The 25,968-nt window shown below is 41.4% G+C and overlaps 1 protein-coding gene across 6 annotated transcripts in view; it reads right to left on the reverse strand.

The window, feature by feature from the left end:
- LIG1 (DNA ligase 1) overlaps window positions 1-25,968 on the reverse strand; it is a 268,524-nt gene that overhangs the window by 53,558 nt on the left and 188,998 nt on the right. For all 6 annotated transcript variants that reach the window (XM_056541820.1, XM_056541819.1, XM_056541822.1 and 3 more), the window contains exons 12-19: window positions 24,502-24,668; window positions 22,371-22,447; window positions 22,184-22,275; window positions 16,671-16,770; window positions 15,193-15,278; window positions 15,001-15,116; window positions 14,781-14,876; window positions 5,484-5,594 (exon numbers count right to left, since the gene is read on the reverse strand). In XM_056541820.1, the coding sequence (XP_056397795.1) occupies window positions 5,484-5,594; window positions 14,781-14,876; window positions 15,001-15,116; window positions 15,193-15,278; window positions 16,671-16,770; window positions 22,184-22,275; window positions 22,371-22,447; window positions 24,502-24,668 (845 nt within the window). The remainder of the gene's footprint in view (window positions 1-5,483; window positions 5,595-14,780; window positions 14,877-15,000; window positions 15,117-15,192; window positions 15,279-16,670; window positions 16,771-22,183; window positions 22,276-22,370; window positions 22,448-24,501; window positions 24,669-25,968) is intronic.

Here is a 25,968-nt window from a genome sequence, read left to right on the forward strand (position 1 = left end):
CCGGTATGTGGAGACAAGGTTTCTTCCTCCAGCCAAGCAGTCTGTGCTGGAAACCTATATTCTGGAGTATATCCAGAAGGGTGCTTTAGAGGAAGTTCCTCTAACAGAATGGGCGGAAGGCATCTATTCTCCAGTCTTCCTAGTTCCCAAAGTGATGGGAGACTGGCGGATGATTATAACTCTGAGATTCTTCAAATCAGTACGTAAAGCACAAACGCTTTTGTATGGAAACTATTTAATCTGGTCAACCTCATCTCGCCAGGGGATTACCTGGCTACCCTGGACTAAAAGGATGCTTACCTCCATATTCCCATTCATCCTGCTTCCAGGAAATATTTAAGGAACACTGCCCAGGTAGGGGGGAGTTCTAAAACCTCTCCAGTTTGTAGCCCTCCCGTTTGGAAATTTCTTCCACCCCACACACATTAACTAAAAAGTTGTGGTAGCAGTAGTAGTAGCTGCCCTAAGGTTCCAGAGGCTCAGCATTGTTTCTTACCTGGACAACTGGATAGTCAGAGCTCCATCTCAAACGATCCTGTCCCAACATCTTCAGCTAGCTGTGTCCTTTCTTCACCAGCTGGGTTGGATAGTCAAATGGGCCAAGTCCAATTTCCTCCCAGCAATGTCAGTGAGGTTTCTCACGTTCATAGTTGACTCCGTCTTAATGACTACCTCACTCCTGAGATAAATCTCTGGTTCAAGAATCTGCTCAAATTTCTTTCAGTACCCTGGAGAGACTCCATTCGCACTAATGTGGATGTTGGGACTTGTCCGCTACAGTGGATGCGGTTCCTTGGGCTCTCTGTCATCTACACCCTCTTCAGAGGTTATTGCCGCTTGGAATCACCGGCCATCAGGCCTGAACAAGTTTCACTCCCTGTCTTATGTAACCTGATCTTCTCTCAGATGGTGGTCTCACCTAGAAGACAAAGTCCCTGATCCAACCCTCTTGGATCATACTTACTACTGCCGCATCCCCTTGTAGGTTGGAGAGCACATCTCCAGGATCTGACAGTGCAAAGTTGTTGGTCTCCTCAGGAGAGACTGATAACATCCAATCTCCTGGAGATTCGAGCAATCAGGCTAGCATTGCTTCACTTCGGTTCTCTTCAAGAAAAAGCAGTAAAGATTCAATCAAACAGCATGACTGTTGTAAAGTATATCAACAAGCAGGGAGGCACTTGATCACAAAGCCTCCTCAGAGAGGTGGGTCTGATCTTGGATTGGGCAGAGAGGAACCTCACCCATCTGTCAGCTGTACATATTAGGGGATCCCTCAATATGATAGCCGACCACCTGAGCAGAGGACTTCTAACCCGAGAGTGGTCTCTCCACCCAGACATATTCCAGCAAATAACGCTCAGGTGGGGTGTGCCAAAGATAGACCTCGTGGCAACAAGGTTCAACACCAAGTTGGATAGGTTCTGCTCCCTTTACATGTTAGACAACTCAGTGGCAATGAATGCTCTCTCAATCCTTTGGCGGTTCAGGTTGGCCTACATCGTCCCTCCAATTTCCTTGATCCCAAGGGTATTGATCAAAATCAAGCAAGACAAAGCATCAGTCATAGCCATAATACCATTTTGGCCCAGAAGAGTATGGTTCACCCAACTCATTCAGATGAATCAGGGGCAATACTGGAGGCTTCCCCCAGAGCAATCACTAGTGTCAGGGGACACTCTCAGCTGCTCGAATCTTCAAATGTTCAAAATGACAGCCTGGAGGGTGATAAGTCCCTTCCACAGTTAGAAGGGCTTTCTAGTGCGGTCTTGATTACTCTCTTGCATTCTAGGGTGGATTCAACAAATAGAGCCTATACAAGAATCTGGATGACTTTCCAATCTTGGTGCTCCAGGAAGCAAGTTTCTGGATGAAATTGAGCTGTCTCTACCATTCTCTGCTTTCTCATAGATGGACTAGACAAGACCTTGTCTCCTCCTACCCTAAAGGTCCAGGTATCGGCCATATCTGCTTATGTTAATAGGTCTCTATCTTAAGACCCGCTAATCAAAAGGTTTTTGAGGGGTGCCTCAAAATTAAAACCTCTTGAGCCTATGGGGGATAAGGACATGAAGTTCATCACTTTGAAGACAACCTTTTTATTAGGCATAGCATCTGCCAAGAGGATTGGGGAACTGCAAGCGCTTTCAGCATTTGAACCGTATACCATATTTTTGCCAGATACGGTTTTATTAAGATTTATGCATCTTTTATCCCCAAGGTGCCATCCTTTCAGAATATAAATCAAGTAATATTTCTTCCGGTCCTGGCTCCATGTCCATCCACTAATGAAGGAAGAGGCCTGCATCAAAAGGTCTCCGGGTCTACCTAGATAGAACTAAGGAGTTCAGAAAGGATGAAAATCTTTTAATTCTTTTTGCAGGGACCTTGAAGGGTCACAAAGCTTCAAAACCTTCCATCAGTCAATAGGTTGAAGATACCATTCGTGAAGCTATGGTATCACACGGTGTGGAGCCTCCTGAGTTTGTAAGAGCTCATTCAACCAGGTCTGTATCAACCTCCTTTGCAGAAAGGAGTTTAGTTCCTTTAGAACATATATGCAAGGCTGGACCCTGGAGTTCTCTCTCCACCTTTATCACCCACTACAGACTTGATAGTAGAGTTGCCGATTACTCATCTTTTAGGCGGACAGTATTATCTGCCACCAGGCCCTTCCTCATAAGGTATTCTGCTTGCCATATCCCCATCTCTGCTACTGGTTAGGATATAAGGGAATTGTTAATTTCTGCCGATAATTTGTTTTCCCTTAGTCCTAACAGTAGCACAACTTTCCCTCCCTTTTATAAATTTTTTATTAGTAAATATTAAGCATTTTCCCCCATTATCTTCTTGTTACTACACAAGGAACTGAGGGTGACCCTCTACATTATACAGGGCTATGTGGGTGTGTATTAGGAATTATTTAATTTATTGGTCATTCATTTTCCATCTGTCCTACCAGTTCGCGGGGGGTGGAATACCCCATCTGTGCTTCTGTTAGGACTAAGGGAAAACAAATTATTATTAGAAATGAACGATTATGACAGCACTGCAACAATGTAAGGGCAGAAGTGGTCCCCCTGCAGGCTTCAGTGATATCATGCCTGCTGGGAAACTCCTACTTTCTTCTGCTGGGAGATTGCCCTATGTAACCAAGATTAAAGTTATAATACTATGATATGATACTGCATAAGGTATGACATTTTTATTAAAGGTGGGATGTACTTTTTAATGCAATATGAATAGCCACTCAGACACAATTCTGCAAACTGGGGAGGGGTGATTAGTTTTTTTTTTTAAGGCATTTGTCTAGTGGAAAACTTACGGTACTTCTTTTATTCTTTAAGTCACTACACCTACAACCTAATTTTAAAATAAAAAACCTACTGCTTTCTATCACTAGAATTTGACCCCTATATTTATTCATTTTACCATCTATGGTGCTAGAGTGAGCTGTAATTTTTATTGGAATCATTTTGGAGTAGTTGAAACAAGTTGGATTTGATTCATTCATAGATTTTTGGAATTAAAGTGACAAAACAATCAATGTTATGTAGGGGTGTAAAGTGTTGAACATTTTTTTTTACCCCGTTTTCCCTTGTAACTGGGCTGGGACTGCAGCAGTTAGCAGCTTTTTTGCTTCATAAACAAACGGTGCTCAATGAATGTGGAATATACAGCAATATGGAACGCAGCAATAGTAATAAATCATCTTTGCCCTCTCTATGGGGAGTCTGGCCATCTCTGACAGCCAGCCTGCACCTCCTGTAGGTACATCGTTTTTGCAGAAACATATGGACCAATCAGATGTTTTAAGAAGTTCACAAGTGGTTAAAAGAATTAAAATGGATCTCTGATGCATTTAATAATTTGGTTTCCTAGGTCCAAAGGGGTAAGGTTTCTCTTTTAGAAGTGTCAATGACTTATCAAGCATTGTAAGGCCATTGATGTTCCACTGGGAATTCTGAGAAAATAGATATGAAAAACAGCTCTTTCATGCCACCTTTTCCAGGTAGGTTTTCCTTAAAAGCGTACCAGTCAGAGCCAACAGAAAAAAAGTATTAAAGTATTTTTAATATATCACTCAGTACCTAATCCTGACCATGCACATCTAATTTTTATGTGTCTAGCACCTTTATTTATATTACTACACTTTTAACCCCTTCCCGCTATGTTAAAGTAGAATATGTCACGAAAAAACAATCTCGGAATCAAATTCATAAGTAAAAGCATCCCAGAGTTATTAATGCTTAAAGTGACAGCGGTCAGATGTGCAAAAAAACGCTCTGGTCCTTAAGGTGAAAATGGGCTTGGTCCTTAAGGGGTTAATTTAGCTCACTAATCTGAATTCCTCTCAAAGGGAGGGGGCGTGGCAACACTGCAGGTCTCTGCCCCCTCCCTCAGTATGCTGTCCGCTCACATCTCCCTTAGCATTAGCAAAACTACAACTCCCAGCATGTCCTCACTGACAGTAGCGCAGTGTTTCTCAATTCCAGTCCTCAGGGCCCCCTAACAGGTCATGTTTTCTGCATTTCCTTAGTCTTTCACAGGTGATATAATTGTGGCAATGCCTGATTCACTGACCATAATTATGTCACCTGTGAAAGACTTAGGAAATCCGGAAAACATGACCTGTTAGGGGGCCCTGAGGACTGGAAATGAGAAACACTGCAGTAGCGGTACACAAGCTGGCAGTGGGAGGATTTTTCCTCCAGCTGTGAGCCCTGCGCTTTCAGCTGTCAATCAAGGAAGAGTGTCCATGACATAGGTGATGATGCACGGACAGAGCAGGACTAGTATGTGTCAAAGCAGGCAGGGGGGCAGTTGTTTAGAAAATTTTCAGTATTTCATACTGAAAAAGCCAGTGAATTAAAGCAATTGCAGAACCTATTGGTTTTGCATGCTTTACAACATATTAAAAGTTTTTGTATCTGACAGTGCCCATTTAAAGGGGTACTCCGCCTCAAACATCTTATCCCCCGCAATCTCCATGCCGGCAATCTCCATGTGACGTCACACCACGCCCCCTCCATTCACCTCTATGGGAGGAGGCGTGACGGCTATGTCCTAGCCATCACGCCTCCTTCCATAGAAGTGAATGTAGAAGGCATGGCGGCCGCATCGCCAGTCATCGGGCATGGAGCGGAGTTTGCTCCATGCGTCGAATGACTGGGTGCCACGCCGGAGATTGCGGGTGTCCCCAGCGGCGGGACCCCCGCGATCTAACATCTTATCCCCTATCCTTTAGATAGGGGATAAGATGTTTGAGGTGGAGTACCCCTTTAAGGTCAGTGTCACTCGACCAGGAAGTTGGTTCAAGTGAAACACTGACTACAAATGGAATGCTACCTGGAAAAGATGGCATTAAGAGAGTTGCTTTGCAAATCCTTCTTTCCCTTCAATTTTTTATGTACAGAGCGGCCAATGAATGATGTATTAGCATTACAAAATTTATACATTCCTTTAAAATAAACTACACAAACCTTTCTTTTCCGTGTAGTCAGAACCTGAAATGGCTGTATTTGCTTTTTTAGAGGGTCCCAAGCAACAGCTTCTGAATCAAAGATACAAGATTTCACAGTGTTTTTCTTCACCTAACATTGAAAAATAGATGAAAAAACAAACAAACATGAAAGCACTAGTAAAAAAGAAAAACCCTATGTTTTTAGGTAAAAACATTTAAATAAAAATTTAAAGAAAAAACTAAATTAAGCATTCATGGTTACCATTACATGCATACAGTACAGATTAACCCTTTAGGAGTTTGCTTTCCAGCATTACGGCAATAACGTGTTTACTTTTGTGCTGAGGCTGGTATATGAGTCTACAACCACAAAAGTAAGAGCGGGCTCAGGAACAATCAATCAGAAAAAGGGGTGCTGCTATACGTATCAAATATAACAATATCCAGAAGAACAAGAAACACGTAAAACAGCGCACTCCCATGTAAGGTATAGATCAAATAAATCTTTTTATTAATACATATATCAAAAAGACAGACAAGATCATTAAAAACACTTAAAAAGGCCAAAAAGCAGCCAAAGCACAAAACGGGATGAGCCCCCTCGACAGGGCACCTGCCTATTACAATACATCAATATCGTCACTATGATATACACATAAACAGCCACATAGTAATATATTCATCTGAACAGCCCATATACAACCTGTGATATCATGTGGTATAAATATGCTAGGATGACACAGGACGACCAATAGAGGAGTTACCAGGCAGGTGTCCCCCTAAAGACCCCACGCGTTCCGTTGCCCGTCGGCAACTTCCTCAGGGGTAACGGAACGCGTGGGGTCTTTAGGGGGGCACCTGCCTGGTAACTCCTCCATTGGCTTTCCTGTGTCATCTTATATTTATACCACATGATATCACAGGCTGTATATGGGCTGTTCAGATGAATATATTACTATGTGGCTGTTTATGTGTATATCATAGTGATGTTATTGATGTATTGTAATAGGCAGGTGCCCTGGGTGCCCTGTCGAGGGGGCTCACCCCGTTTTGTGCTTTGGCTGCTTTTTGGCCTTTTTAAGTGTTTTTAATGATCTTGTCTGTCTTTTTGATATATGTATTAATAAAAAGATTTATTTGATATATACCTTACATGGGAGTGCGCTGTTTTACGTGTTTCTTGTTCTTGTGGATATTGTGGTATATGAGTCTGTCTTTTGCATGACCAGACATTCTTTCTACGAGGTCTCTTTTGTAATGCATAAAATTTAGCATTTAACTGACATACATGTTCATTTGGGGTGAAATGCAAAACAAATTTAAATTACAATTCCGCTGTTACAGACTAAGGTGACAGGCATCTGTTAGGAACTACTTAAGGAATGCCCCCTCCTCACTTGATAGCCTAAACCCCTTAATAGCCTTAAGCCCATTTTCACCTTTAAAGGAGAAATGCAGCGCAAAACATTTTCCTGTGCCCGGGCTGCAAAAAAAGAAAAAAAAACCTAAAACAAACATGAACTCACCTTCCTATGTTCTCATTTTGCGCCATATCTGTGTTCCGTTCCTCCAGCGCTGCTTGACTCCCTGCTTCTTAGGCTCAATGTCACTTTGCAGTCACTGCAGTCGCAGTGATAGGCTGAGTGCACTGTCCTGTAAGGAGCCAGCCCGAGCTTTTACTAGCTTATTCACATTTCCGATTAGCTCCGCAGAGCTGCTGGGATGCTTTCAATATCATTTTAAGGTTTCAGCCTCAATGTCCGGCATTAACCCTGGGTCTTGGCTGCTGATAGCAGTCGGGACCCACTGGGTTAAAAGCGTTCTCCGCTCGTGACAACGCTTTAAATGGCAGTAACGGGACCAGGGAGTACAGGTACTTCCTGAGTCTTTAAGAACCAGGAAGCAAGGGCTTACCTGTACTCCCTGCGTCCTGGAGGGGTTAAAGGGGTACTCCACCCATAGACATGTCATTCCCTAGCCAAAGAATAGGAAATACCCGTGGGGCGGGTATCTGGCCACTGGGACCCCCCGCGATCTCCAGGCTGGCGCTGCGACGTTCATGGATAGAACACAGCAGTCACCCCCCTCCTCCCATAGACATGAATGGAGGGGGCTTAGTGTGACGTCACAAACACAGAAGCCCCAGACTTTCCTGTTTATGAACGCTGCACCGCCTGCCCGGAGATCGTGAGGGGTCCTAGTGGCCGGGCCCCCTGGGATCAGACATGTTATCGCATATCCTTTGGATAGGGGATAACATGTCTAGGGGCAGAATACCCTCTTAAAGCCATATGTTTGTCCATACAAAGTGTGGAATGTGCAGCAGAGATGTTAATAATTCTGTAACTAAGAAAGGAGGAGGAATCTGCTAATGAAATACATTGGAAAGTTACGTTTTATTTTAGGTATCACAATATACAACTTGCATTCATAACTACTGCTTTACAAGTTATTATGAACAGCTGAACAGAACAATATTCTGTGACACATATTGGGGGAAATTTATCAAAACCTGTGCAGAGAAAAAGTTGATTGCTTCTTTCATTTTTAAAAGGGCCTCTCAAAAATGAAAAGTGATCTGATTGGTCGATATGGGCAACTAGTTAACTTTTCCTCTACACAGGATTTGATAAATCTCCATAATTATGTTGTATGATGGAATACCTTTCTGTGTCAATCAACCACAAACATCCTAACTAGGTGAGTAAGGGGACAATATATTTAAAAAAAAAACTCCATGGCTGCAGCCTGAATTCACAAAAACCCATATTCAATTTCCTCCCTTAAAATGTAACTTTTATTGTGTCATAACATTAACCCCTAAACGACCACGGACGTATATATACGTGCGTGGCCGGCTCCCGATCTGTGAAGCGCGCACAGAAGCTGAGCACGCTTCGTATATGCGGGGTCCCGGTTGCTATCAACCAGCATCCCTGTTTGTGGTTCAAGGCAAGAAAAATTAGCTATTTCACCTACTCTACGAGCAGAGGTAACAGCTACAAGGAGAGCAGTCTTCAAAGTATGGATTCTGATGGAAATAGAAGAAACTGGTTCAAATGGTTCACCACATAACATGTTGAGAACTAAAGTTAAATCCCAAGGAGGAGTTTTAGGGATTTTTGGAATCTGGAGTTTTTTGGTTGCCTTAAAGAATTTTATAATCCATGGATGTCTAGCTATAGACCGAGTGAACAAAGATCCTAGGGCTGATACTTGTACTTTGAGTGTAGCTAATTTAAGTCCTTTTTCTAAACCTTTCTGAAGAAAATCCAGGATTGATGCGATATTGAGTTTGTCAAAGTCCACCAAAGACGAGTTTACAAAATTTTAAGTAAGCCTTCTAGATCTTGAAGTAGATTGCCGAGGTCACAGGCTTACTTGATTGTAATGTAGAGATGACTGAATCAGATAAACCTTTGCTTCTCAGAACTACCCTTTCAAATTCCATGCAGTTAGGTGCAGACGGTGAGTATCTGGATGGAATATAGGACCCTGAAACAAAGGATCCGGCTGTTCCGGTAAGACCCAGGGGTCTGTTTATGACATCTCCTGAAGGCAGGAGAACCATGCCCTGTGGGGTTAGAATGAAGCTATGAGAATGACCCTCGCCCTGTCATCCCGAATATTTTTTAGAACTCGCGGTATTAATGCTAGTGAAGGGAAGGCATAGCTCAGACTCCACTTCCAATACTGGGACAGTGCATCCACTGCTGTAGGGTTCTCTGAGGGGGGCAGGGAGAGAAACTGCTTCACTTGGCGATTCTCTCTGGTGGCAAAGAGATCTATCTGAGGGTATTCCCAAAGTACACAAATTTTCCTGAATATGTCCTTGTTTAGGCGCCAATGTCTGCTCAGACAGTCTGCCCTGGTGTTTAGGGAGCCCTTTAGATGAACCGCTGATATTGATGCTAGGTTTTTTTCTGCATAGGAGAGGACCTGGGAAGAGAGAGAAATAAGAAGATGAGAGCTCTTAGTTGTACCATGTCTATTTATAAGGGCCACAACAGTTGAATTATCTGAAAGAATTTTAACATCTTTCTGAAAGATAGTGTGTCCAACTGTCTGCAGAGCACGAAGGACTGCCAGCAATTCTTTATAAGTTAGAGTTCTCACATTCTCAAGAAGATTCCCAGGGCCCCTGAAAATTTTGGCTACCCCAACCTTAAGGACTAGCATCAGTAGTAACAATAGTGAGGTGCATAATACTCCAATCTAACGCCCTTGATAAGTTTTTCCTGTCCTGCCACCAAAGGAGAGAGAGTTTCAGGAGACAGAATAAAACACCTATTAAGATCTTCAGGTGACCCATTCCAAACTTTTAGAAGCTCAGCCTGAAGGCAGCGAGAATGAAATTGCGCCCAGGGCACGGCAGGAAACGAGGCTGTAAACAAACCTAATACATACATCCCTTTCCTAATGGTAATCTGAGTGGAACTCATAACTTCTTCCTCAAAATTTATGATTTGATCATTTTTACTCTGGGGAAGGAAGGATTTCTCCTGTACAGAATCCAAAATAATGCCCAAGAACGCTTTTTGTTGTTTTGTGGAAGGAGACTATTTCTCCCAATTGACCAGCCAGCCCAGTTTTTCTGTAATTTGTAAGGTGCGAGAAACTAAAGACTGTACCTTTGAAGCTGAGGCCGCCACCAGTAGAAAATCATCCAGATATAGAATGAAGATTCCCTCTTCCTCCCTTATGTGTGCTGCCATCTCCATACAACTTTTGTGAAGATCCTTACAGTTGATCTCAGAATTTCCATTTTGAATCTTTGGTATTTTTAAAATCTGTTTAGAGGTTTTAGATTTATAATTACCCGAAATATGTTATTGGGTTTTTTCTTCACCAGGAATAGTGTGGAATAAAATCCCTGACACTCCTGACCGGTACTAGAACCCCTTTTTCTATTAACAGAAGAACCTCTTGTTGTAATGAGATCTGACCTATTGACTCCAAAGGACTTTTGGTTATTTCAAAGTGAGTGGGTGGAAGACTGCAAAACTCCCAGCACAGACCTTTCTGAATGATGTCCAGAACCTGGGAACTGCTCACTATCTTTTGCCATGCTGGACAGAAACTTTGTAGTCTGCCACCCACTCGCAGGACCCCATCATTGAGAACCTGGCTTTTTTGAGGAGGTCTGGGGGTTAAACATGAGGCCACTGTTCTTTTTGGAGAATTTCATGTGCCTGGATTGACCTCTCCCCCTGGACCGAAAGGACTGGTTACGTCTGTACCCAAAGTAAAAAAGGAAACCCTTGCTTTTCAAGTATATCAGAAAGAACAGATCCAAACAACTTCTTTCCTTCACAGGGGATGGCACATAATTTTTTTGAGGATACCTCACCTGGCCAATTTTTTTAACCACAAAGCCCTTCTAGCTGAATTTGATAGTGCCCCAGCATGGGCAGATAGCCTTAGAGTGTCTGAGGTGGAGTCAGCTAAGAAGGCTACTCCCTTACGGATACTGGGAATGGAAGACCAGAGCTGTTCCCTTGGTACTTTATTTTGGATGTTAGAGGCTAACTGATCTAGCCAAATTAAAACAGATCTGGCCACAGAAGTTCCTCCTACATTAGGCTTTAAAGCTGCTCCTGAAGCTTCCAATGTTCTTTTAAGAAACATACCCATTATTTTATCTATTGGATCCTTAAGGATCCCAAGGTCTTCAAAGGGAAGAGATCCCTTTTGAGATGTTGGAAACAGACATCAATTTTTGGAGGGTGGTCCCAAGTTTTAGTTTCAGTGTAAGCAAATCGATATATTCTCTTTAAAGCTTTAGGTAAAAAAAAAGTATTTTTGTCAGGGTTCTCCCATTCCTTAAGAATAACTTTAGAGATAATTTTGTATAGGGAATACCCTGCATTTTTTAGACTCAAGACTCTCAAACATAATATCTTGAATTGACCTTGGTTCCTTGGGCTCTTCCATATTTAGAGCGGAACGTACAGCCTTTACTAACTGATTGGTGTCCTCAAAGGAAGAAAAAAATGCTTTCCCTGTGGACTCTTCCTCTGACTCCTCTCCTGAGTCCGACCCATCTGGCACAATAATACCCTCTTCTTCAGAATCAGATTGAGTTAAGGCCACTGGAGTAGTAATAACATTTGAAGCAGAGGGAAAAGGTGCAGAATCAATGACTACAGAATTAGCAGCTGCTGTTAAATTCTAAATGGATGATCGGATCTCCTTTCTAATAAGATCCTGCATTTGTGCCAGAAGAGACGGAACTAAGGCTGGAACCTCCAAAGTAATCAGCTTATTAATACAAGACTCACATGAAGCTTTTCCATATTCAGGAGGTAGTATTTCTTTACACGTTACATTTTATTTTATTTTGGAAGATTTCCTAGGTGTATCATCACCGTGCTGAAAATAACCAAAAAGACCACTATTTAGAAAAGAAGTTTTAAACATACAAAAAATACACTCACTCAGAAACCGCCAGTACCGTAGATTTAGATGGCGTCTTTGCAGATGAGTCAGATGGAATACGCCTTGGGTTGTCACCGCTGTTGCTCATGCTGCAAACACTGGAAAATAAACCCACTCCAATGCTGGACAGGTGTGAATTACTGGCCAGCTCACCACAGGAGGAAGAATGGCAGAAAAGAGCTTCATTTAAATCTGCCGCCTCCTGAGCGCTGGAGGCCCAGCGTGTGACATCACACCCGCCGCCCTTTGACCTCCGGCTTCCTCTCGCATCCTCACTTGCTATGCAGTGACTATGCTAACCTCCGCCCCCCATGCAGCCATCTCGCAGCCGTCCACGCTCAGACGCCGGGAAGCCCCCATTCCCCGCCGCACATGGCCGCAACCCACCAGCATACCAGCGGCGGCAGTCATAAGGATTTGAAAGTTTAACCACTGGCTGCCGATGGAGGAGAGTGGGGGAGGGGGGGGGGGAGGGACGGGGGGGGGGGGGGGGGAAAGGGCGGGAGATGTGGAGATTTTGAACTAGAAGAAAAAATGTGAGCTTTGCTAAAAACCCCAACAAGGGCTCATAAGGGATCCTAAAACCTCCTACACCGAGGGGCACAAAGGAATTCCTTAGTCATTTAACGTCATAGAGCCCCACTTGAGACAGGGGCTCCTCTCCAGGCTTCCCATAGGGACAAGAAACCACTGAGGATGGATAGGAGAGGACTTCTTTTTATTCTCCAAGGTTTCCTGTCCCTAGGGGCGGAGTCCCTCTCTCAGGTGGTGCCGTCATGGCAATGGGAAAAAAGTGTGTAAATAAAAATAAAAACAAACATATGTGGTATTGCCACGTGTGTAAATGTCCGAACCACAAAAATATATGGATTAATTTAACCGCACGGTCAATAGCATACTGCAAAAAAATTCCATAGTGCGAAATAGCGTATTTTTGGTTACTTTTTGAACCATAAAAAAGCCCTCATTCCACCCCATTCGTGGAAAAATAAAAAAGTTATAGGAGTCAGAAAACGACCATTTTAAACGTATACATTTTCGTGTATGTAATTAAGATTTTTTCCAGAAGTACGACAATATCAAACTTATATAAGTAGGATAACATTTTAATCGAATGGACCTAAAGAATAAAGATAAGGTGTCATTTTTAACGAAAAATGTATTGCATATAAACGGAAGCCCCCAAGTTTTACAAAATGGTTTTTCTACAATTTTGTTGCACAATGATTTTTTTCCCCGTTTCGCTGTAGATTTTTGGGTAAAATGACTGATATTACAAAATAGAATTGGTGGCGCAAAAAAAAAAACCCGCCATATTATGGATTTTTAGGTGAAAAATTAAAAGGGTTATGATTTTTTAAATGTAAGGAGGAAAAAACAAAAGTGCAAAAACTGAAAAATGCTTGGTCCTTAAGGAGTTAAAGATAGCTGAAGGGATGATACTATGATGATGCAGAGCTCCACAATATACACTTCACAGTAACCAATAAATAAAAGATCATGCCCTCCTCATAATGTTCCACAGTGATAACAGACTTATCAAGAAGCTATGAGGCAATAGCTTATAGTCTCTTTTTAACACTGCCTTTAGTAACAAAGCATCATATTCATTGAACAGCATAAACAGACAGACTACATATCTAGTAAAGAGGGAGTGGCTGCAGCAATGAGAATGTAAGCTATAAGAGGGGGCTGGGGGAGCACTGCTAAAGTCTCTCAAGCACCCACTTGGCTCAAAGCATAGTTAAGAAAAACTGTTCAAAAGTATAGAGAGAAAATGTAGACGTCACAGAAGGGTAAGGAGATCTAAGGAGAAATTAGCATTTTTTGTTTTAGAATAATAGGTACTCTTAAAAAGGTATATATCTAAAAAGGTGACCATACACCGTATTTTTCGCCCTATAGGACGTACCGGCATATAAGACGCACCCAATTTTAAAGGTGCAAAATCTAGAAGAAAAAAAAAAAAAGATTCTGAACCCAACAGTGATCTTCAACCTGCGGACCTCCAGATGTTGCAAAACTACAACTCCCAGCATGCCCGGACAGCCGTTCGCTGTCTGGGCATGCTGGGAGTTGTAGTTTTGCAACATATGGAGGTCCGCAGGTTGAAGACCACTGAATAGGAGGTAGTACTCACGTGTCCCAGCCGCTCTGGACCCGTCACCGCTGCCCTGGATGTCGCTCCATCGCTGTCGCCACGTCCCCGTGGTGTTACCAACGTTCCGGACGTCTTCTACTCCGGGATCCACGCTCTCCGTCGCAGTCATCACGTCGCTACGCACGCCGCTCCTATTGGATGACGGGACGGCGTGCGTGATTACGTTGAAGGAGAGCGCCGGCCATGCAGGGGATCCCGGCACGGAGCAGACACCGAGGAGGCAGGTAAGGTCTCTCCCGATGTCCTGTAAGCTGTTCGGGACGCCGCGATTTCACCGTGGCGGTCCCGAACAGCCCAACTGAGCAGCCGGGTTAGTGTCACTTTCCCTTCAGACACGGCGGTCAGCTTTGATCGCCGCGTCTGAAGGGTTAATATAGGGCATCACCGCGATCGGTGATGTCCTGTATTAGCCGCGGGTCCCGGCCGTTGATGGCCGCAGGGAATGCCGCGATAGGTGTGTGTATTCGCCGTATAAGACGCACCAACTCCCCCCCCCCCCCAGTTTTGGGGAAGAAAAAGTGCCTCTTATACTGCGAAAAATACGGTACTTTAACTTATGCCCGAACAAATGTCATTTAGCTGACAGATTGTTCTTCCAACCACCCAATACAAATAGTTTGGCAATTTTTCTTCTATCGCCCACATTCTGACAGCCACAACATTTTCATTTTCTCGAGTTGAATCAGGGAGTTTAGATCATTTTTAGAAAAGGATTACCTGTGGAATCCTGCTGACTATATCCGGATATTTTGTAGTGTTATTTTCTTGGTTCCTGCTGTAGATATGTACTTCACCATTCTCTAATATATGAATCTATGAAAGGTAAATGTATGCATGATTTATTGAGTGTTACTCCATGAATAACAAAACATGTAGTAGCTGTTTTGTAGTATTTATTTAACATGCTGTTAGCTTTATTAAACAATTATTTTAATACCTGGGCACGCTCTCCATCATACTTATATTCACATGTAAAAGCAGCTTCTTCAAACCTTTTTAATACTTCACCTACACCCTTGGTAGGGTGCGCCAACATCGGCTTTAAAGGCACACCTGAAAAATTAAACAAACATTGGTGCTTCCTACTGAACTACAAAAGGATACAACGGGAAATAAGAAGGATTATTACCTGGAGTAAGTTTACAGTGCTGAGGAAGTTCTTTAATTCCATGTTTCAGGAGGGCAGGCATAACTAGATCATAGTTTGGCAACTCACTTAAAAACAAAAACACACGTACAAATTATCATTAGCCTCTTTCCCTTGCATGCCACTGGGGCCTTAATATCAAAGCAATTTCTTTTTGTTTTTCCATTGTCACCTTCCAAGTGACATAACTTTTTTTCTGTCCACAAAGCCACGAGGTCTAGTAGTAATTTATAACCCCACCATATTGGGTTCATATATCTTATTTGTTATTACCTCCTTTTATGCTCGTTGAATGGAAAAAATGTGAATTTGATATAAATTTTTTGCATTTTAAATTTTCACTGCTCTATGTATGGTAAAAAGAAGATAAAGCCTTATTATGTGGGTCAGTAGGATTACAGCGATACCAAATGTATACAGTTTTTTGTATAATTTTTTCATGCTAATATTTAGAGGACAACTTTTTATTGGCACCATTTAAAAATATGTACCATTTTTGATAACTTTCTATCCTCTTTTTTGGGAGGCATATTAACAAGATTAAGAAAATACCACAATTATGGCTTTTACTTTTAGTGTTCAACTTGTAGGATAAATAATACAACAGTTATTTTCCTGCACAGGAGGCACTGAAGCTTGTTCTAACCCCACCGTGAAAACACGGCAAGCTTCAATAAGTCTGCATAATAAGCACCATATAAAGGTGTATCTGTAGTTATTAAGTGGTTAAAGGGTTACAGGTTTCGAGTTGCAGCCCATGAAGAAAAAATAAATAAAAATCAGAAGTGAATGCACTTTGATTTAATCCACGCAGTGATCTGTAAGCTAAAGACTTTGCTACAATGGATTAGTCTGGAGTCCAGGCTGTTTGGCATGGACCACTGTTACCAACAGCTAAATAATTATGGTGAGTATATGGAATCACCACAAAAAATCTCTGTAAGAAATATGCTCAAATCATTACCTGCTGGGGACAGATGCATAGACAGATAACAGTTCTTAAATGGGCACTGCCAAATTCAAAACTTTTTAAAATATTGAACATTGTGGCAAAAGATTAACCTATCTAATATACGTCAGAAAAAAATGTATCTTATTTTTTTATAGAAATCATGGCATAAATCATAAAAAAGAGCACTAGGGGTCCCCATACCATCCAGAACATAATCCTGACCGGCTGCAGCATCATATGTGTCCCAGCTGAAGCACAGGCAGGGACAAAGTCTAGGAATTGAGGGTGGGACTAGATCTCCTGCTCACTCCTGTCCTAACAGATTGCAGCCCCAGCATAGTACTGCAGACTCTAAGAGGAAAATTAATCATGCAGAGTGAGGGCAATAGAGACATCCTCCAGAGTACAGGATGAAAAAGCAAGTGAGCACTGAAAGGAGGTATATATATTATAATTTTACATTTCCGTTTCCTTTAGTTTACAAATGCAATATACAACAGAATCTCACCAATATGTCTGCTTTAAAATCAAGGCATTTTCTTCAATCCAAGCTTTTCTGGCATCTGAACTCATACCCTTTGAAGCATCTAATACAGCATCTTGAGATGCTAAAGTAAAAAAAAGATATATCTTTAAATCATCATATATGTTAAACAAACATACAATAAGAAAAGGTGAGGCCTCCACAGATCAAAGTTATTTTTTCCAGCACATCCCACAGATGAAAGCAAATGCAACACCCTGATCTCTTTCTAGTGTACCCAATGACATTGGGGAATACCGCTGTCATTAAAGGGTGTACTTTGTTACATACAAGCATCCAATCAAACACATGATGTCCTGTCTCTGTTAGTAATTGGCTTAGCGGGAAGACCCTGTGTGTGTTGCTTGATTATTTATATATTTCTGTGTATAATGACCAAACATTTTGAGTGAGAACTTTTGCAGTTTGCCGAGATGCTATCTTGCTAACATAAGTTGTACTGTATTACTATTTTTGGACAGAATGAGTGTTTCCCAATGCCTTAATTGTTTAAGCTTTTATTTTGCGATAATTGAATTTTTCTTCGCATTTTTTTTTGCTGGAATCTCTCCTGGAAAGATACTTTGTGTTAACCTGTGGATGATCCTATATGATGTGTTTTTCCCTTGCAGGAAAAGCATGAAAAAGATATACCCTATACTTATTGCTGCTGCATACATAAAGCAAATTCCCTATTATAGGGTACACTCATACGTGCATATTTAGCTAAAGATTTTCTGCCTACTGGGATGGAAAACAAGCAGCAGAAAATCTGCAAAAAATACACGTGTTAACGTACCCATAGGATGTATTCACACGTACAGGATCTGCTGCAAATTTTATAAGCAGTATTTGCAGCTGCAGATTTCATTGTAAACTAAATGATTCAATTCAGCGTCAAAGATGCGCAGGATACTGTAACTGTATATAAACCCTTATCCCCTTAACGACTCAGCCCATTCTGGACTTAAGGACAAAGTCAGTTTTCATTTTTGTGTGTTTTCATTTTTTCCTCCTCTCCTTTTAACCCCTTAAGGACGGACCCATTTTTTACTTAAAGGAGTACTCTAGTGCAGAGTATTCCTACACCGTTCTGCCCGGGCTGCAAAATAAATGAAAATGAACCATCACTCACCTCCCTGGGTTCCCGTGGAGCGCCACTACAGCTGTTCGGTCCTCCGGTGCATATCCTTCATACTTCCGGGTGTAACGAAGCGTCACATGGCGCTCAGCCTATCGGCGGCCGCCGCGATGTTCAGCCTCGGCCGGCGATAGGCTGAGCGCCATGTGACGCTTCGTTACACCCGGAAGTATGAAGGAGATGCACCGGAGGACCGATCAGCTGTAGTGGCGCTCCGCGGGAACCCAGGGAGGTGAGTGTTGGTTCATTTTCATTTATTTTGCAGCCCGGGCAGAACGGAGCAGGAATACTCTGCACTAGAGTACTCCTTTAATGACCAGGCTCTTTAAAAAAAATAATAATAATTGACATATGTCTCTTTAAATGGTAATAACTTTAGAACACTTTCTGAGCGGAGCGTTTCGGAAATAGTTTTTTGGTGACATATTGTACCTTACATGCACCTAAGTGGTGCATTTTTGCTTACACATGCAGCATTTTTTATGAAAAATTCAAATATTGTGAAAAAACGGAAAATGTATGTTTTTTTTTTTAAAGAGTACCTGTCACCAAATAAAACTTTTGATATAGTGTTTCTTGTGTAATTAGCAGACACTTTTCCAATCACTTGCTTTTAAAATTATGAACATAAATATGTTTAAAATGTATTATAAAAAACGGTCACTAGGTGGCTCTGTTCTGTTCCCTGCCACAATTAATACAGTGAGTTTGATCTCCTCCCGGAATGGCAGGAGTCAAGACTCAGGAAGTGCTTCTCTGCACTGAGCTTGATTGACAGCTGCACAGAAAGTGAAAGCTCCACAGATTCTCAAAGAAAGCTGCAGACTGAAAGCTGCAGACTGAAAGCTGCAGGAGAGCCTCACTGATAGGAACACATACTGAAACATGCACAGAGCCTGAAGTCTTCAACTCATCACAGTTCTGCAACCATGTGAGGGCGGAAGTGGTCTCCCAGCAGGCTTCAGTGATGTCATGCCTGCAGGGAAACACCCACTTTCTCCTGCTGGGAAAATGCACTATGTGAGCAAGAAGAAAGGTATGATACGCCGCTTTTTAAAGCACTGAAATTTTGTTGAGGGGTGTTAGGAGTAACATAGTTCATAAGGTTAAAAAAGACCAGAGTCCATCAAGTTCAACCCATATCCCTATTAAGTCCCTACTAAGTTGATCCAGAGGAAGGCAAAAAACCCTCATCTTAGAGGTAAAAATTCCTTCCCGACTCCAAATATGGCAGTCAGAATAAATTCCTGGATCAACCTTCTGTCCCTATAAATCTAGTATCCATAACCTGTAATGTTATTACTCTCCAAAAACGCATCCAGGCCCCTTTTGAACTCTTTCAAGGAACATAGTCTGAGTTATTTCAGAACAGTTTATTTGGTGACCAGCACTCTCTTTATTTATGGTGTTCACTTTGCGGTAAAAGTGAGGTTATATTTATTCTGTTGGTTGGTACGATTATGGCGATACCCATTTAATATAGCTTTTTTGTGTTCTTTTTCCTTTTCTGAGCAAAATTTTTTTTCCCTTTTTTGTGTTATTTTCAGACAGCCGTAACTTTTTGATATTTCATCCAAAGTCATTGAGTGAGGGCTTATTAGTTTTTTAATTGTATTGACCCACAGAATAAAGAACACTTCATTTTTACCGTAAAGTATATAGTGTGAAAACAAAACCCTCCAAAATGTGCAAAATTGTGGTTTTCATTTAAATTTCCTCCCTTTTTTTCGGTTCGCCGTACATTTTATGGTAAAATGAGAGGTTTCATTAAAAAGTACAAATGGTCACGCAAAAAACAAGCCTTTATATGGGTCTGTAGATAAAAATATAAAGGAGTTATGGATTTTGAAGGCGAGGAGGAAAAAATGAAAACGCAAAAAAAATTGGCCTGGTCCTTAAGGTGAAAATGGGCTTGGTCCTTAAGGGGTTAAAGAATACCAAACACCAGAAATACTTGTTTTTAATCCCAACATATATCAGAAAAAAAATAAAATAAAAAGCAATCAAAAAGTCCCAGCAAAACAAATGGTACTGCTAAATACTACAGATCACGCTGCAAAAAATGCATCCCTCTATATGTAAATTAAGAGTTATAGGGGTCAGAAAAGGACAACTTTATGCATACAAATTTTCTCACAAAAGAAGGCTTTTTTTTTAAAGTAGTACAATAAGAAAATTTGTGTATGAATTGGGTATCGTTTTAATTGTATTGACCTACAGAATAAAGATAATGTTTCATTTTTACCACAAAGTGCACTGTGTAAAAACTGAACCCTCCCAAAAGGTGCAAAATTGCAGTTTTCTTATAAATTTACGCTTAAAAATAATATGCAAAGTACGTTTCTCATCACACCACCATATAAGGTAGCACTCCCTCTAATCAGCTCTGGCTCTGAAAGTCTCAGAAGCTGATGGGGATTAATGCAAAGTCAGAATTCTCCTCAGCAGGGAAGAGAATCCATCTGCAGACAGCTGTTTTGGGGTGCTTGCCCCTCGTCAGTACAGATCAGGGTGTTCTGGCTTGGCTGAGGATGAGAGACTGTAGCAACTAGTTAAAAGGGACGAGTATTAAAAATAAAACATTTTTGGTTTCTCTGTACATTTTATGGTGAAATTGAAGATCTTAAATGATACCCCTGGCTAGATATTTTTATATTTTTGTACCTCTTATAAAAACTCTAAAACTTTTTGCACAAAATCAGTAATCTAAAATCGCACTATTTTGACCACCTATAACTTTTTCATTTTTTCGTATATAGGGCGGTATGAGGGCTAATTTTTTGCGCCGTCATCTGTACTTTTATTGCTACCACATTTGCAAATAAAAAATTTTTAGATCAATTTTTTTAATAAAATGAGACAAAAAAGCTGCATTTTTGGACTTAAATTTTTTACGTTTACGCCATTCACCGTACGGGATAATTAACATTATATTTTAATAGTAAAGACAATTACGCACGCGGCCATACCAAATATATATATATTTTTTTTAAATTATGCTTTTTGGTGTAAAATGGGAAAAACTGGCAATTTTCATTTTTATTGGGGGAGGGGATTTTTCACTTTTTTTTACTTTTTATTTTTAGATTTTAACTTTTATTTTACACTTTTTATGTCCCCATAAGGGACTATCTATAGCAATCCTTTGATTGCTAATACTGTTCAGTGCTATGTATAGGACATAGCACTGATCAGTATTATCGGTGATCTTCTGCTCTGGTCTGCTTTATCTCAGACCAGAGCAGAAGATCCCGGGAGACTGCCGGATCCAGGTGAGGGGACCTCCGGCCGCCATGCTGGATGATCGGATCGCCGCGGCAGCGCTGCGGGCGATCCGGTCATCCATTCAAAGTACCGCACTGCCGCGATCTGTATTGATCACGGCATCTGAGGGGTTAATGGCGGACATCCGCACGATCACTGATGTTAGCCATTACGGGCAGGTCCCTGGCTGCTGCTAGCAGCCGGAACCTGCCGTGTATGACGCAAGCACCGCTCCGATGCGCTACCGGCAACTTTCATTTTTACTTTAGATGCCATGATTGTTCTTAAGCACCAGGACACAAGGGTGTGTACCTGTACGCTTGATGTCATCCTGAACGGGTTAAAAAGAGTAGTCCAGAGAACTGAACTGTTTAGACACATTCGACTTTGCAGTGTATTTTTTGCACTTGGTCTTTTTTTAATCTGATCAAGGACGGATAAATACATAACTTAGTGGACTTCAGGCACAAAAGGCCTCTCTGGCTGGGAAAAGTAAAAGGAGTAATATGTTTTTTTCTTTTATCTAAGAATTTTATTAGTATCACAATTACCGTATTTTTCGCTCCATAAGACACACATTTTCTCCCCCAAAAGTGGCAAGGAAATGTCTGTGCGTGCCGAAGTGCAGGGCCGAAGTGCAGGGAAGGCTGCTAAGCTTACCTGCTCCTGGGTCTGTACGGTGAAGTGCTCCGCTGCCCCACTGCCTCTGATTCATGCCCCTGCCTCTTTCTTCCGTCCCCTTTACTGACACTGTCCAGTTCTCCTGTCCGCATAATTAAGTCTTATGGAGGAGCATGTGACACACACACGTCACCCCACCTCCTCCCCTGCGCCCAGCGTAACGCTACGGACGGCAGAACAGGGCAGCGGTAGTGATAAGTATCGGTAAGCAACCACAAGGGGGGGTCCTGCTGGCCACAAGGGGGGTCCTGCTGGCCACAAGGGGGGGTTGGTTCAGAATATTTATTTTCTTGTTCTCCTCCTCTAAAACCTAGGTGCGTCTTATGGTCAGGTGCGTCTTATGGAGCGAAAAATATGGTATAAGGAAAGCAGTGACATTTATGAAATAGGATTTACTAACACCAATACTCACATTGGCCAGGGGGTGTTAAGGAAACTGCTTGGGCAATAGCTGAAAGAACGGATAGCTCTGCTAGTCCTATTCGAAGTTTTCCTCCTAGAGCTCTAAATAGTTAGACACATAGAAATAAAAAAAATAAAAAATAAGTGACAAGCAGGCAGGAAAATCATTAAAATGGATTTTTCTGAAAAAATCATACCTAGCTATGTAACGTGCTTCAGAATGCTTGCATGCTACAAACAAGCCTTTAATTATATCAATCTTCTTATTCGTAGACTGCAATAAAACAGACAGAATAAAATGGTAAACAAGTGACGTTTCTAACAATCTAAAGGTCGCTATATACATAATAAAGCTATTGGAAATTGTTGGCCTTAAACAAATGCACAGAGAAGGTGCAACACCAACAGCTTATCATCCTGGGAAATCAAATAATTTTCTCCCCTGAATTCTGCTGTGGGGCGAGAGTAGGACGGCTCCTATAAACATTGGATAATCAATGGCTTTGGCCCTTTTAAAAGATTGACAACTTTTTAAAATGAAGACAGTCTTACCATATGCATTTCCAACCCTAGTCCCATTCCCAGTTTCAGTTGCATCATGTCCTGGATGATTACTGGCCACTGTAATGATCCACTGCAGTAAGTGACTTGCTGACTCTCAATGCAATCATTTAAGCGTGCTCCCTATATTGTAACAGCACCAGAACCACTATACTCTTCTTGTGTTCTCAACATGTTTATATATATTTTTTTTTTTTGTATATAGTCTACCTCTAAATGGGTAGATGTAGACGTTGACATGTTGGTGTCAATATTCATGCATGTGTCTGTTAGACATCTGCAATTGTGTGTCCGTGATGTCTAAATCACATAAGGCCCTAAAATGCCTTGAAAAAGAGGTCATTGCAAGCAAAAGAAAAGGCACAACTGTGAATACATTACAAATTTATCCCCGCAACATCCATTGAATACTTATTTCTGGAAAACCTGTGGGGATAAAATGCTCACTAAATGCCTCAAAAGGTTTCCTGAGGGGTGTAGTTTCCACATTTTGGGGGATATTTGTTATTTGCCTTTTCTCCTCTGTGGTCAGTGTTTAAGTCAAACTAGGGGATATTCCCAAAAAATGTATGCAAAATTAGGGGAATTAATGCTGAATTGCCTTTCTACACCGCAACTTTGAAGAAAAAGGTGTTTTGACAAACTGTTAAGTGTAAGTAACGCTTAAACAATATTACTACAATACATAAATATGCATATGGAGAAAATACCAAATTACAAACATAGAAAGTGCAATACCACCAAATGGATGCAAGACAGGTGACTAGGAGGAGGCCCCAATGCACATTTTACTGCCAAAATTGTAGCAAACTGTAGCACTATTGTTTAGATGTTTTAAACCTGTTTTATACCTAGAATGGAGTTTTTTATACCTATAAAACATATTTATGTATGAAGCTTGGATAACATGCACAGGGTAAATTAAGCCATGGGGACTTCTATTTAGGATTGCTTTTATACCAATTTTTATGTTTTTTAATAATTGAAACTGAAATCATTCTGTGTATCTACTGTGGTGTCTTCATACTCCTACAAATATGCATGCTCTTTTTGACCGAAAAAGCATTTTGGAAGGGAAAAAAAGCGTAGGCTGTACTTATATGAACCACAACCTTCTTAAAAGATGTACTCTGCCCCTTTCTAAATCTAAACATCTTATCCCCTATCCAAAGTGTAGGGGATAAGATGTCTTATCGCAAGGGTCCCACCACTGGGAAGCCCCCGTGATCTCTCATGCAGCAGCCCTGTCATCTGGTGAACGGAGCGAGCTTTACTCCATGCTTGATGACTGGCGATGCAGGGGCCGGGGGATCGTGACGTCATGGCCCCGCCCCCTTGAGACTCCCCGCCCCCTCAATGCAAGTCTATGGTAGGTGCGTGATGGCCGCCACGCCCCTCTCATATGCTTGCATTTAGGTGGTGGGGCGTGATGTCACAAGGGGCAGGGCCATGACGTCACAAGGGGGCAGGGCTGTGAAGTCATTACGATCCTCCAGCCCCTGCATTGCTCACTCCGTGCACCAGGTGACAGAAGTGCTGCAGGAGAGGTTGGGGAATCAGACATCCTTTGGATAGGGGATAAGATGTTTAGGGGTGGAATACCCCTTGAATGCTGATGGTAAGGTTTACTCTGTCTGACACCAATTAGATTATCTATAGGAATAGTCCACTGCAGTAAATCACCAGCTTTAGACAGACACTAAACTTGATGCAGACTAATTTGACCTAAGAGAAGGGAAGAGATTTTGTGTTCAAATTATCACTTACAGCATTACCAGTCATCCTGGCTATCTCTTTCAGTTTGTTAAAAACACCTGGGACGGTAAGCTTGGGAGGTGTAAACATGGTACGTTGATTACCACGACTGCTCTCCGCAACAAGTCCTAGATCACCTTTCTCCTGAGCTTCAGCTTTAATTTTGTCTAACTGTCGACCTAAAAAACAAAAATATGAACACATTAACAAAAAAAAATAAAAAAAATAAATATCAAGCCTGCACATACTCTTATACAATACAAACTTACAGGTTGGAAGGGGTCTTGCAAACATATAGTACCCTGGTGGGCAATCCAAAATGCATTTTTACACAGTGAATGTATAGATTAATACCAAGCAGCCTCAGTTTTACACGTGCCCTAAAGAAAATGTTTTCAGACAGACATAACATTCTTTAATTGGTTCCCCTACTATCTTTATGTCCACCTAGCGCCTTCACCTCCACCCTTCTGTGGTGCCCTCTAAGCAGTTAAAACATTTAAAAGATTACCTGGTTCATCCACATTTATGTAATTTCACCCTAGTTATAAAACATGGCTTGACCATTGTATCCATAAAGCACTTTCTGACTTTTTTTTCTGAACCCTAAGCTTCATGGCATGGTCTTTCTGAGAATATGCCAATAGCTTGAAATCTTAGCACCGAGCGCCAGCTTTAAAAAAATAATCAGTTAAAAGCTGCCAGAATACCTGTTCTAAATCAGTTCACAGACCTACACATTCTTTATCCTACTTTAACATATATCGTCAGAATGCTGCCACTGTGTACCTCCTGCTACCATCCCAGTGATCACAGGTAGCTGCATAGTTTTAGACACAGGTTTGCTCTGATGCCGAGTGTTCCATAAAGAAAAATACTATACTATACTAATACTATAATAAACTAGGAATTCTGGACATCCCATTTTAAAAACCTTTGTAGCTACCCCATTCTGGAAAGGAATTCCATAAAACTTTGTAAAGTGAATGTGGCAATTTGCCCCTATTCAGCAACAAGAGCATTTGGGAGGTCTTGGCCTGCAAATGATGCTCCAATTCATCCCAGTGGTGTTCAACAGTGTTGAGGTCAGAACTTTGTGTAGGCCACTTAAGTTGCTCCACACTAAACTCATAAAACCAGATCCTAATTCATCTCACTTTGGCACAGGGTCAAAGACATTCTGGAACAAGAAATAGACTTCCTGAACAGTTGCAACCAAGTGGAAATCATACACTTGTTTAAAATGCCTTTGTATGCTGTAGCATTAAAATTTCTTTAAGGGACACAGCTCAAACCCTAAAAAGCAGTCCCATACCATTATCTTTCCTCCATTAAAAAATACAATAGGCAACATGCACTTCAGTGGGTAACAATTTTTATAAATCCACTAATTTGCTCTGAGTTTGAGAGATTTACCGCTTTGTGTTTGAGAAATTACTCTTAGATGCCAGCACTTCACAATAATTGCATATGAAATTT

This window comes from Hyla sarda, chromosome 10 (assembly GCF_029499605.1).
Source record: "Hyla sarda isolate aHylSar1 chromosome 10, aHylSar1.hap1, whole genome shotgun sequence".
NCBI classification, from domain to species: Eukaryota; Metazoa; Chordata; class Amphibia; order Anura; family Hylidae; genus Hyla; species Hyla sarda.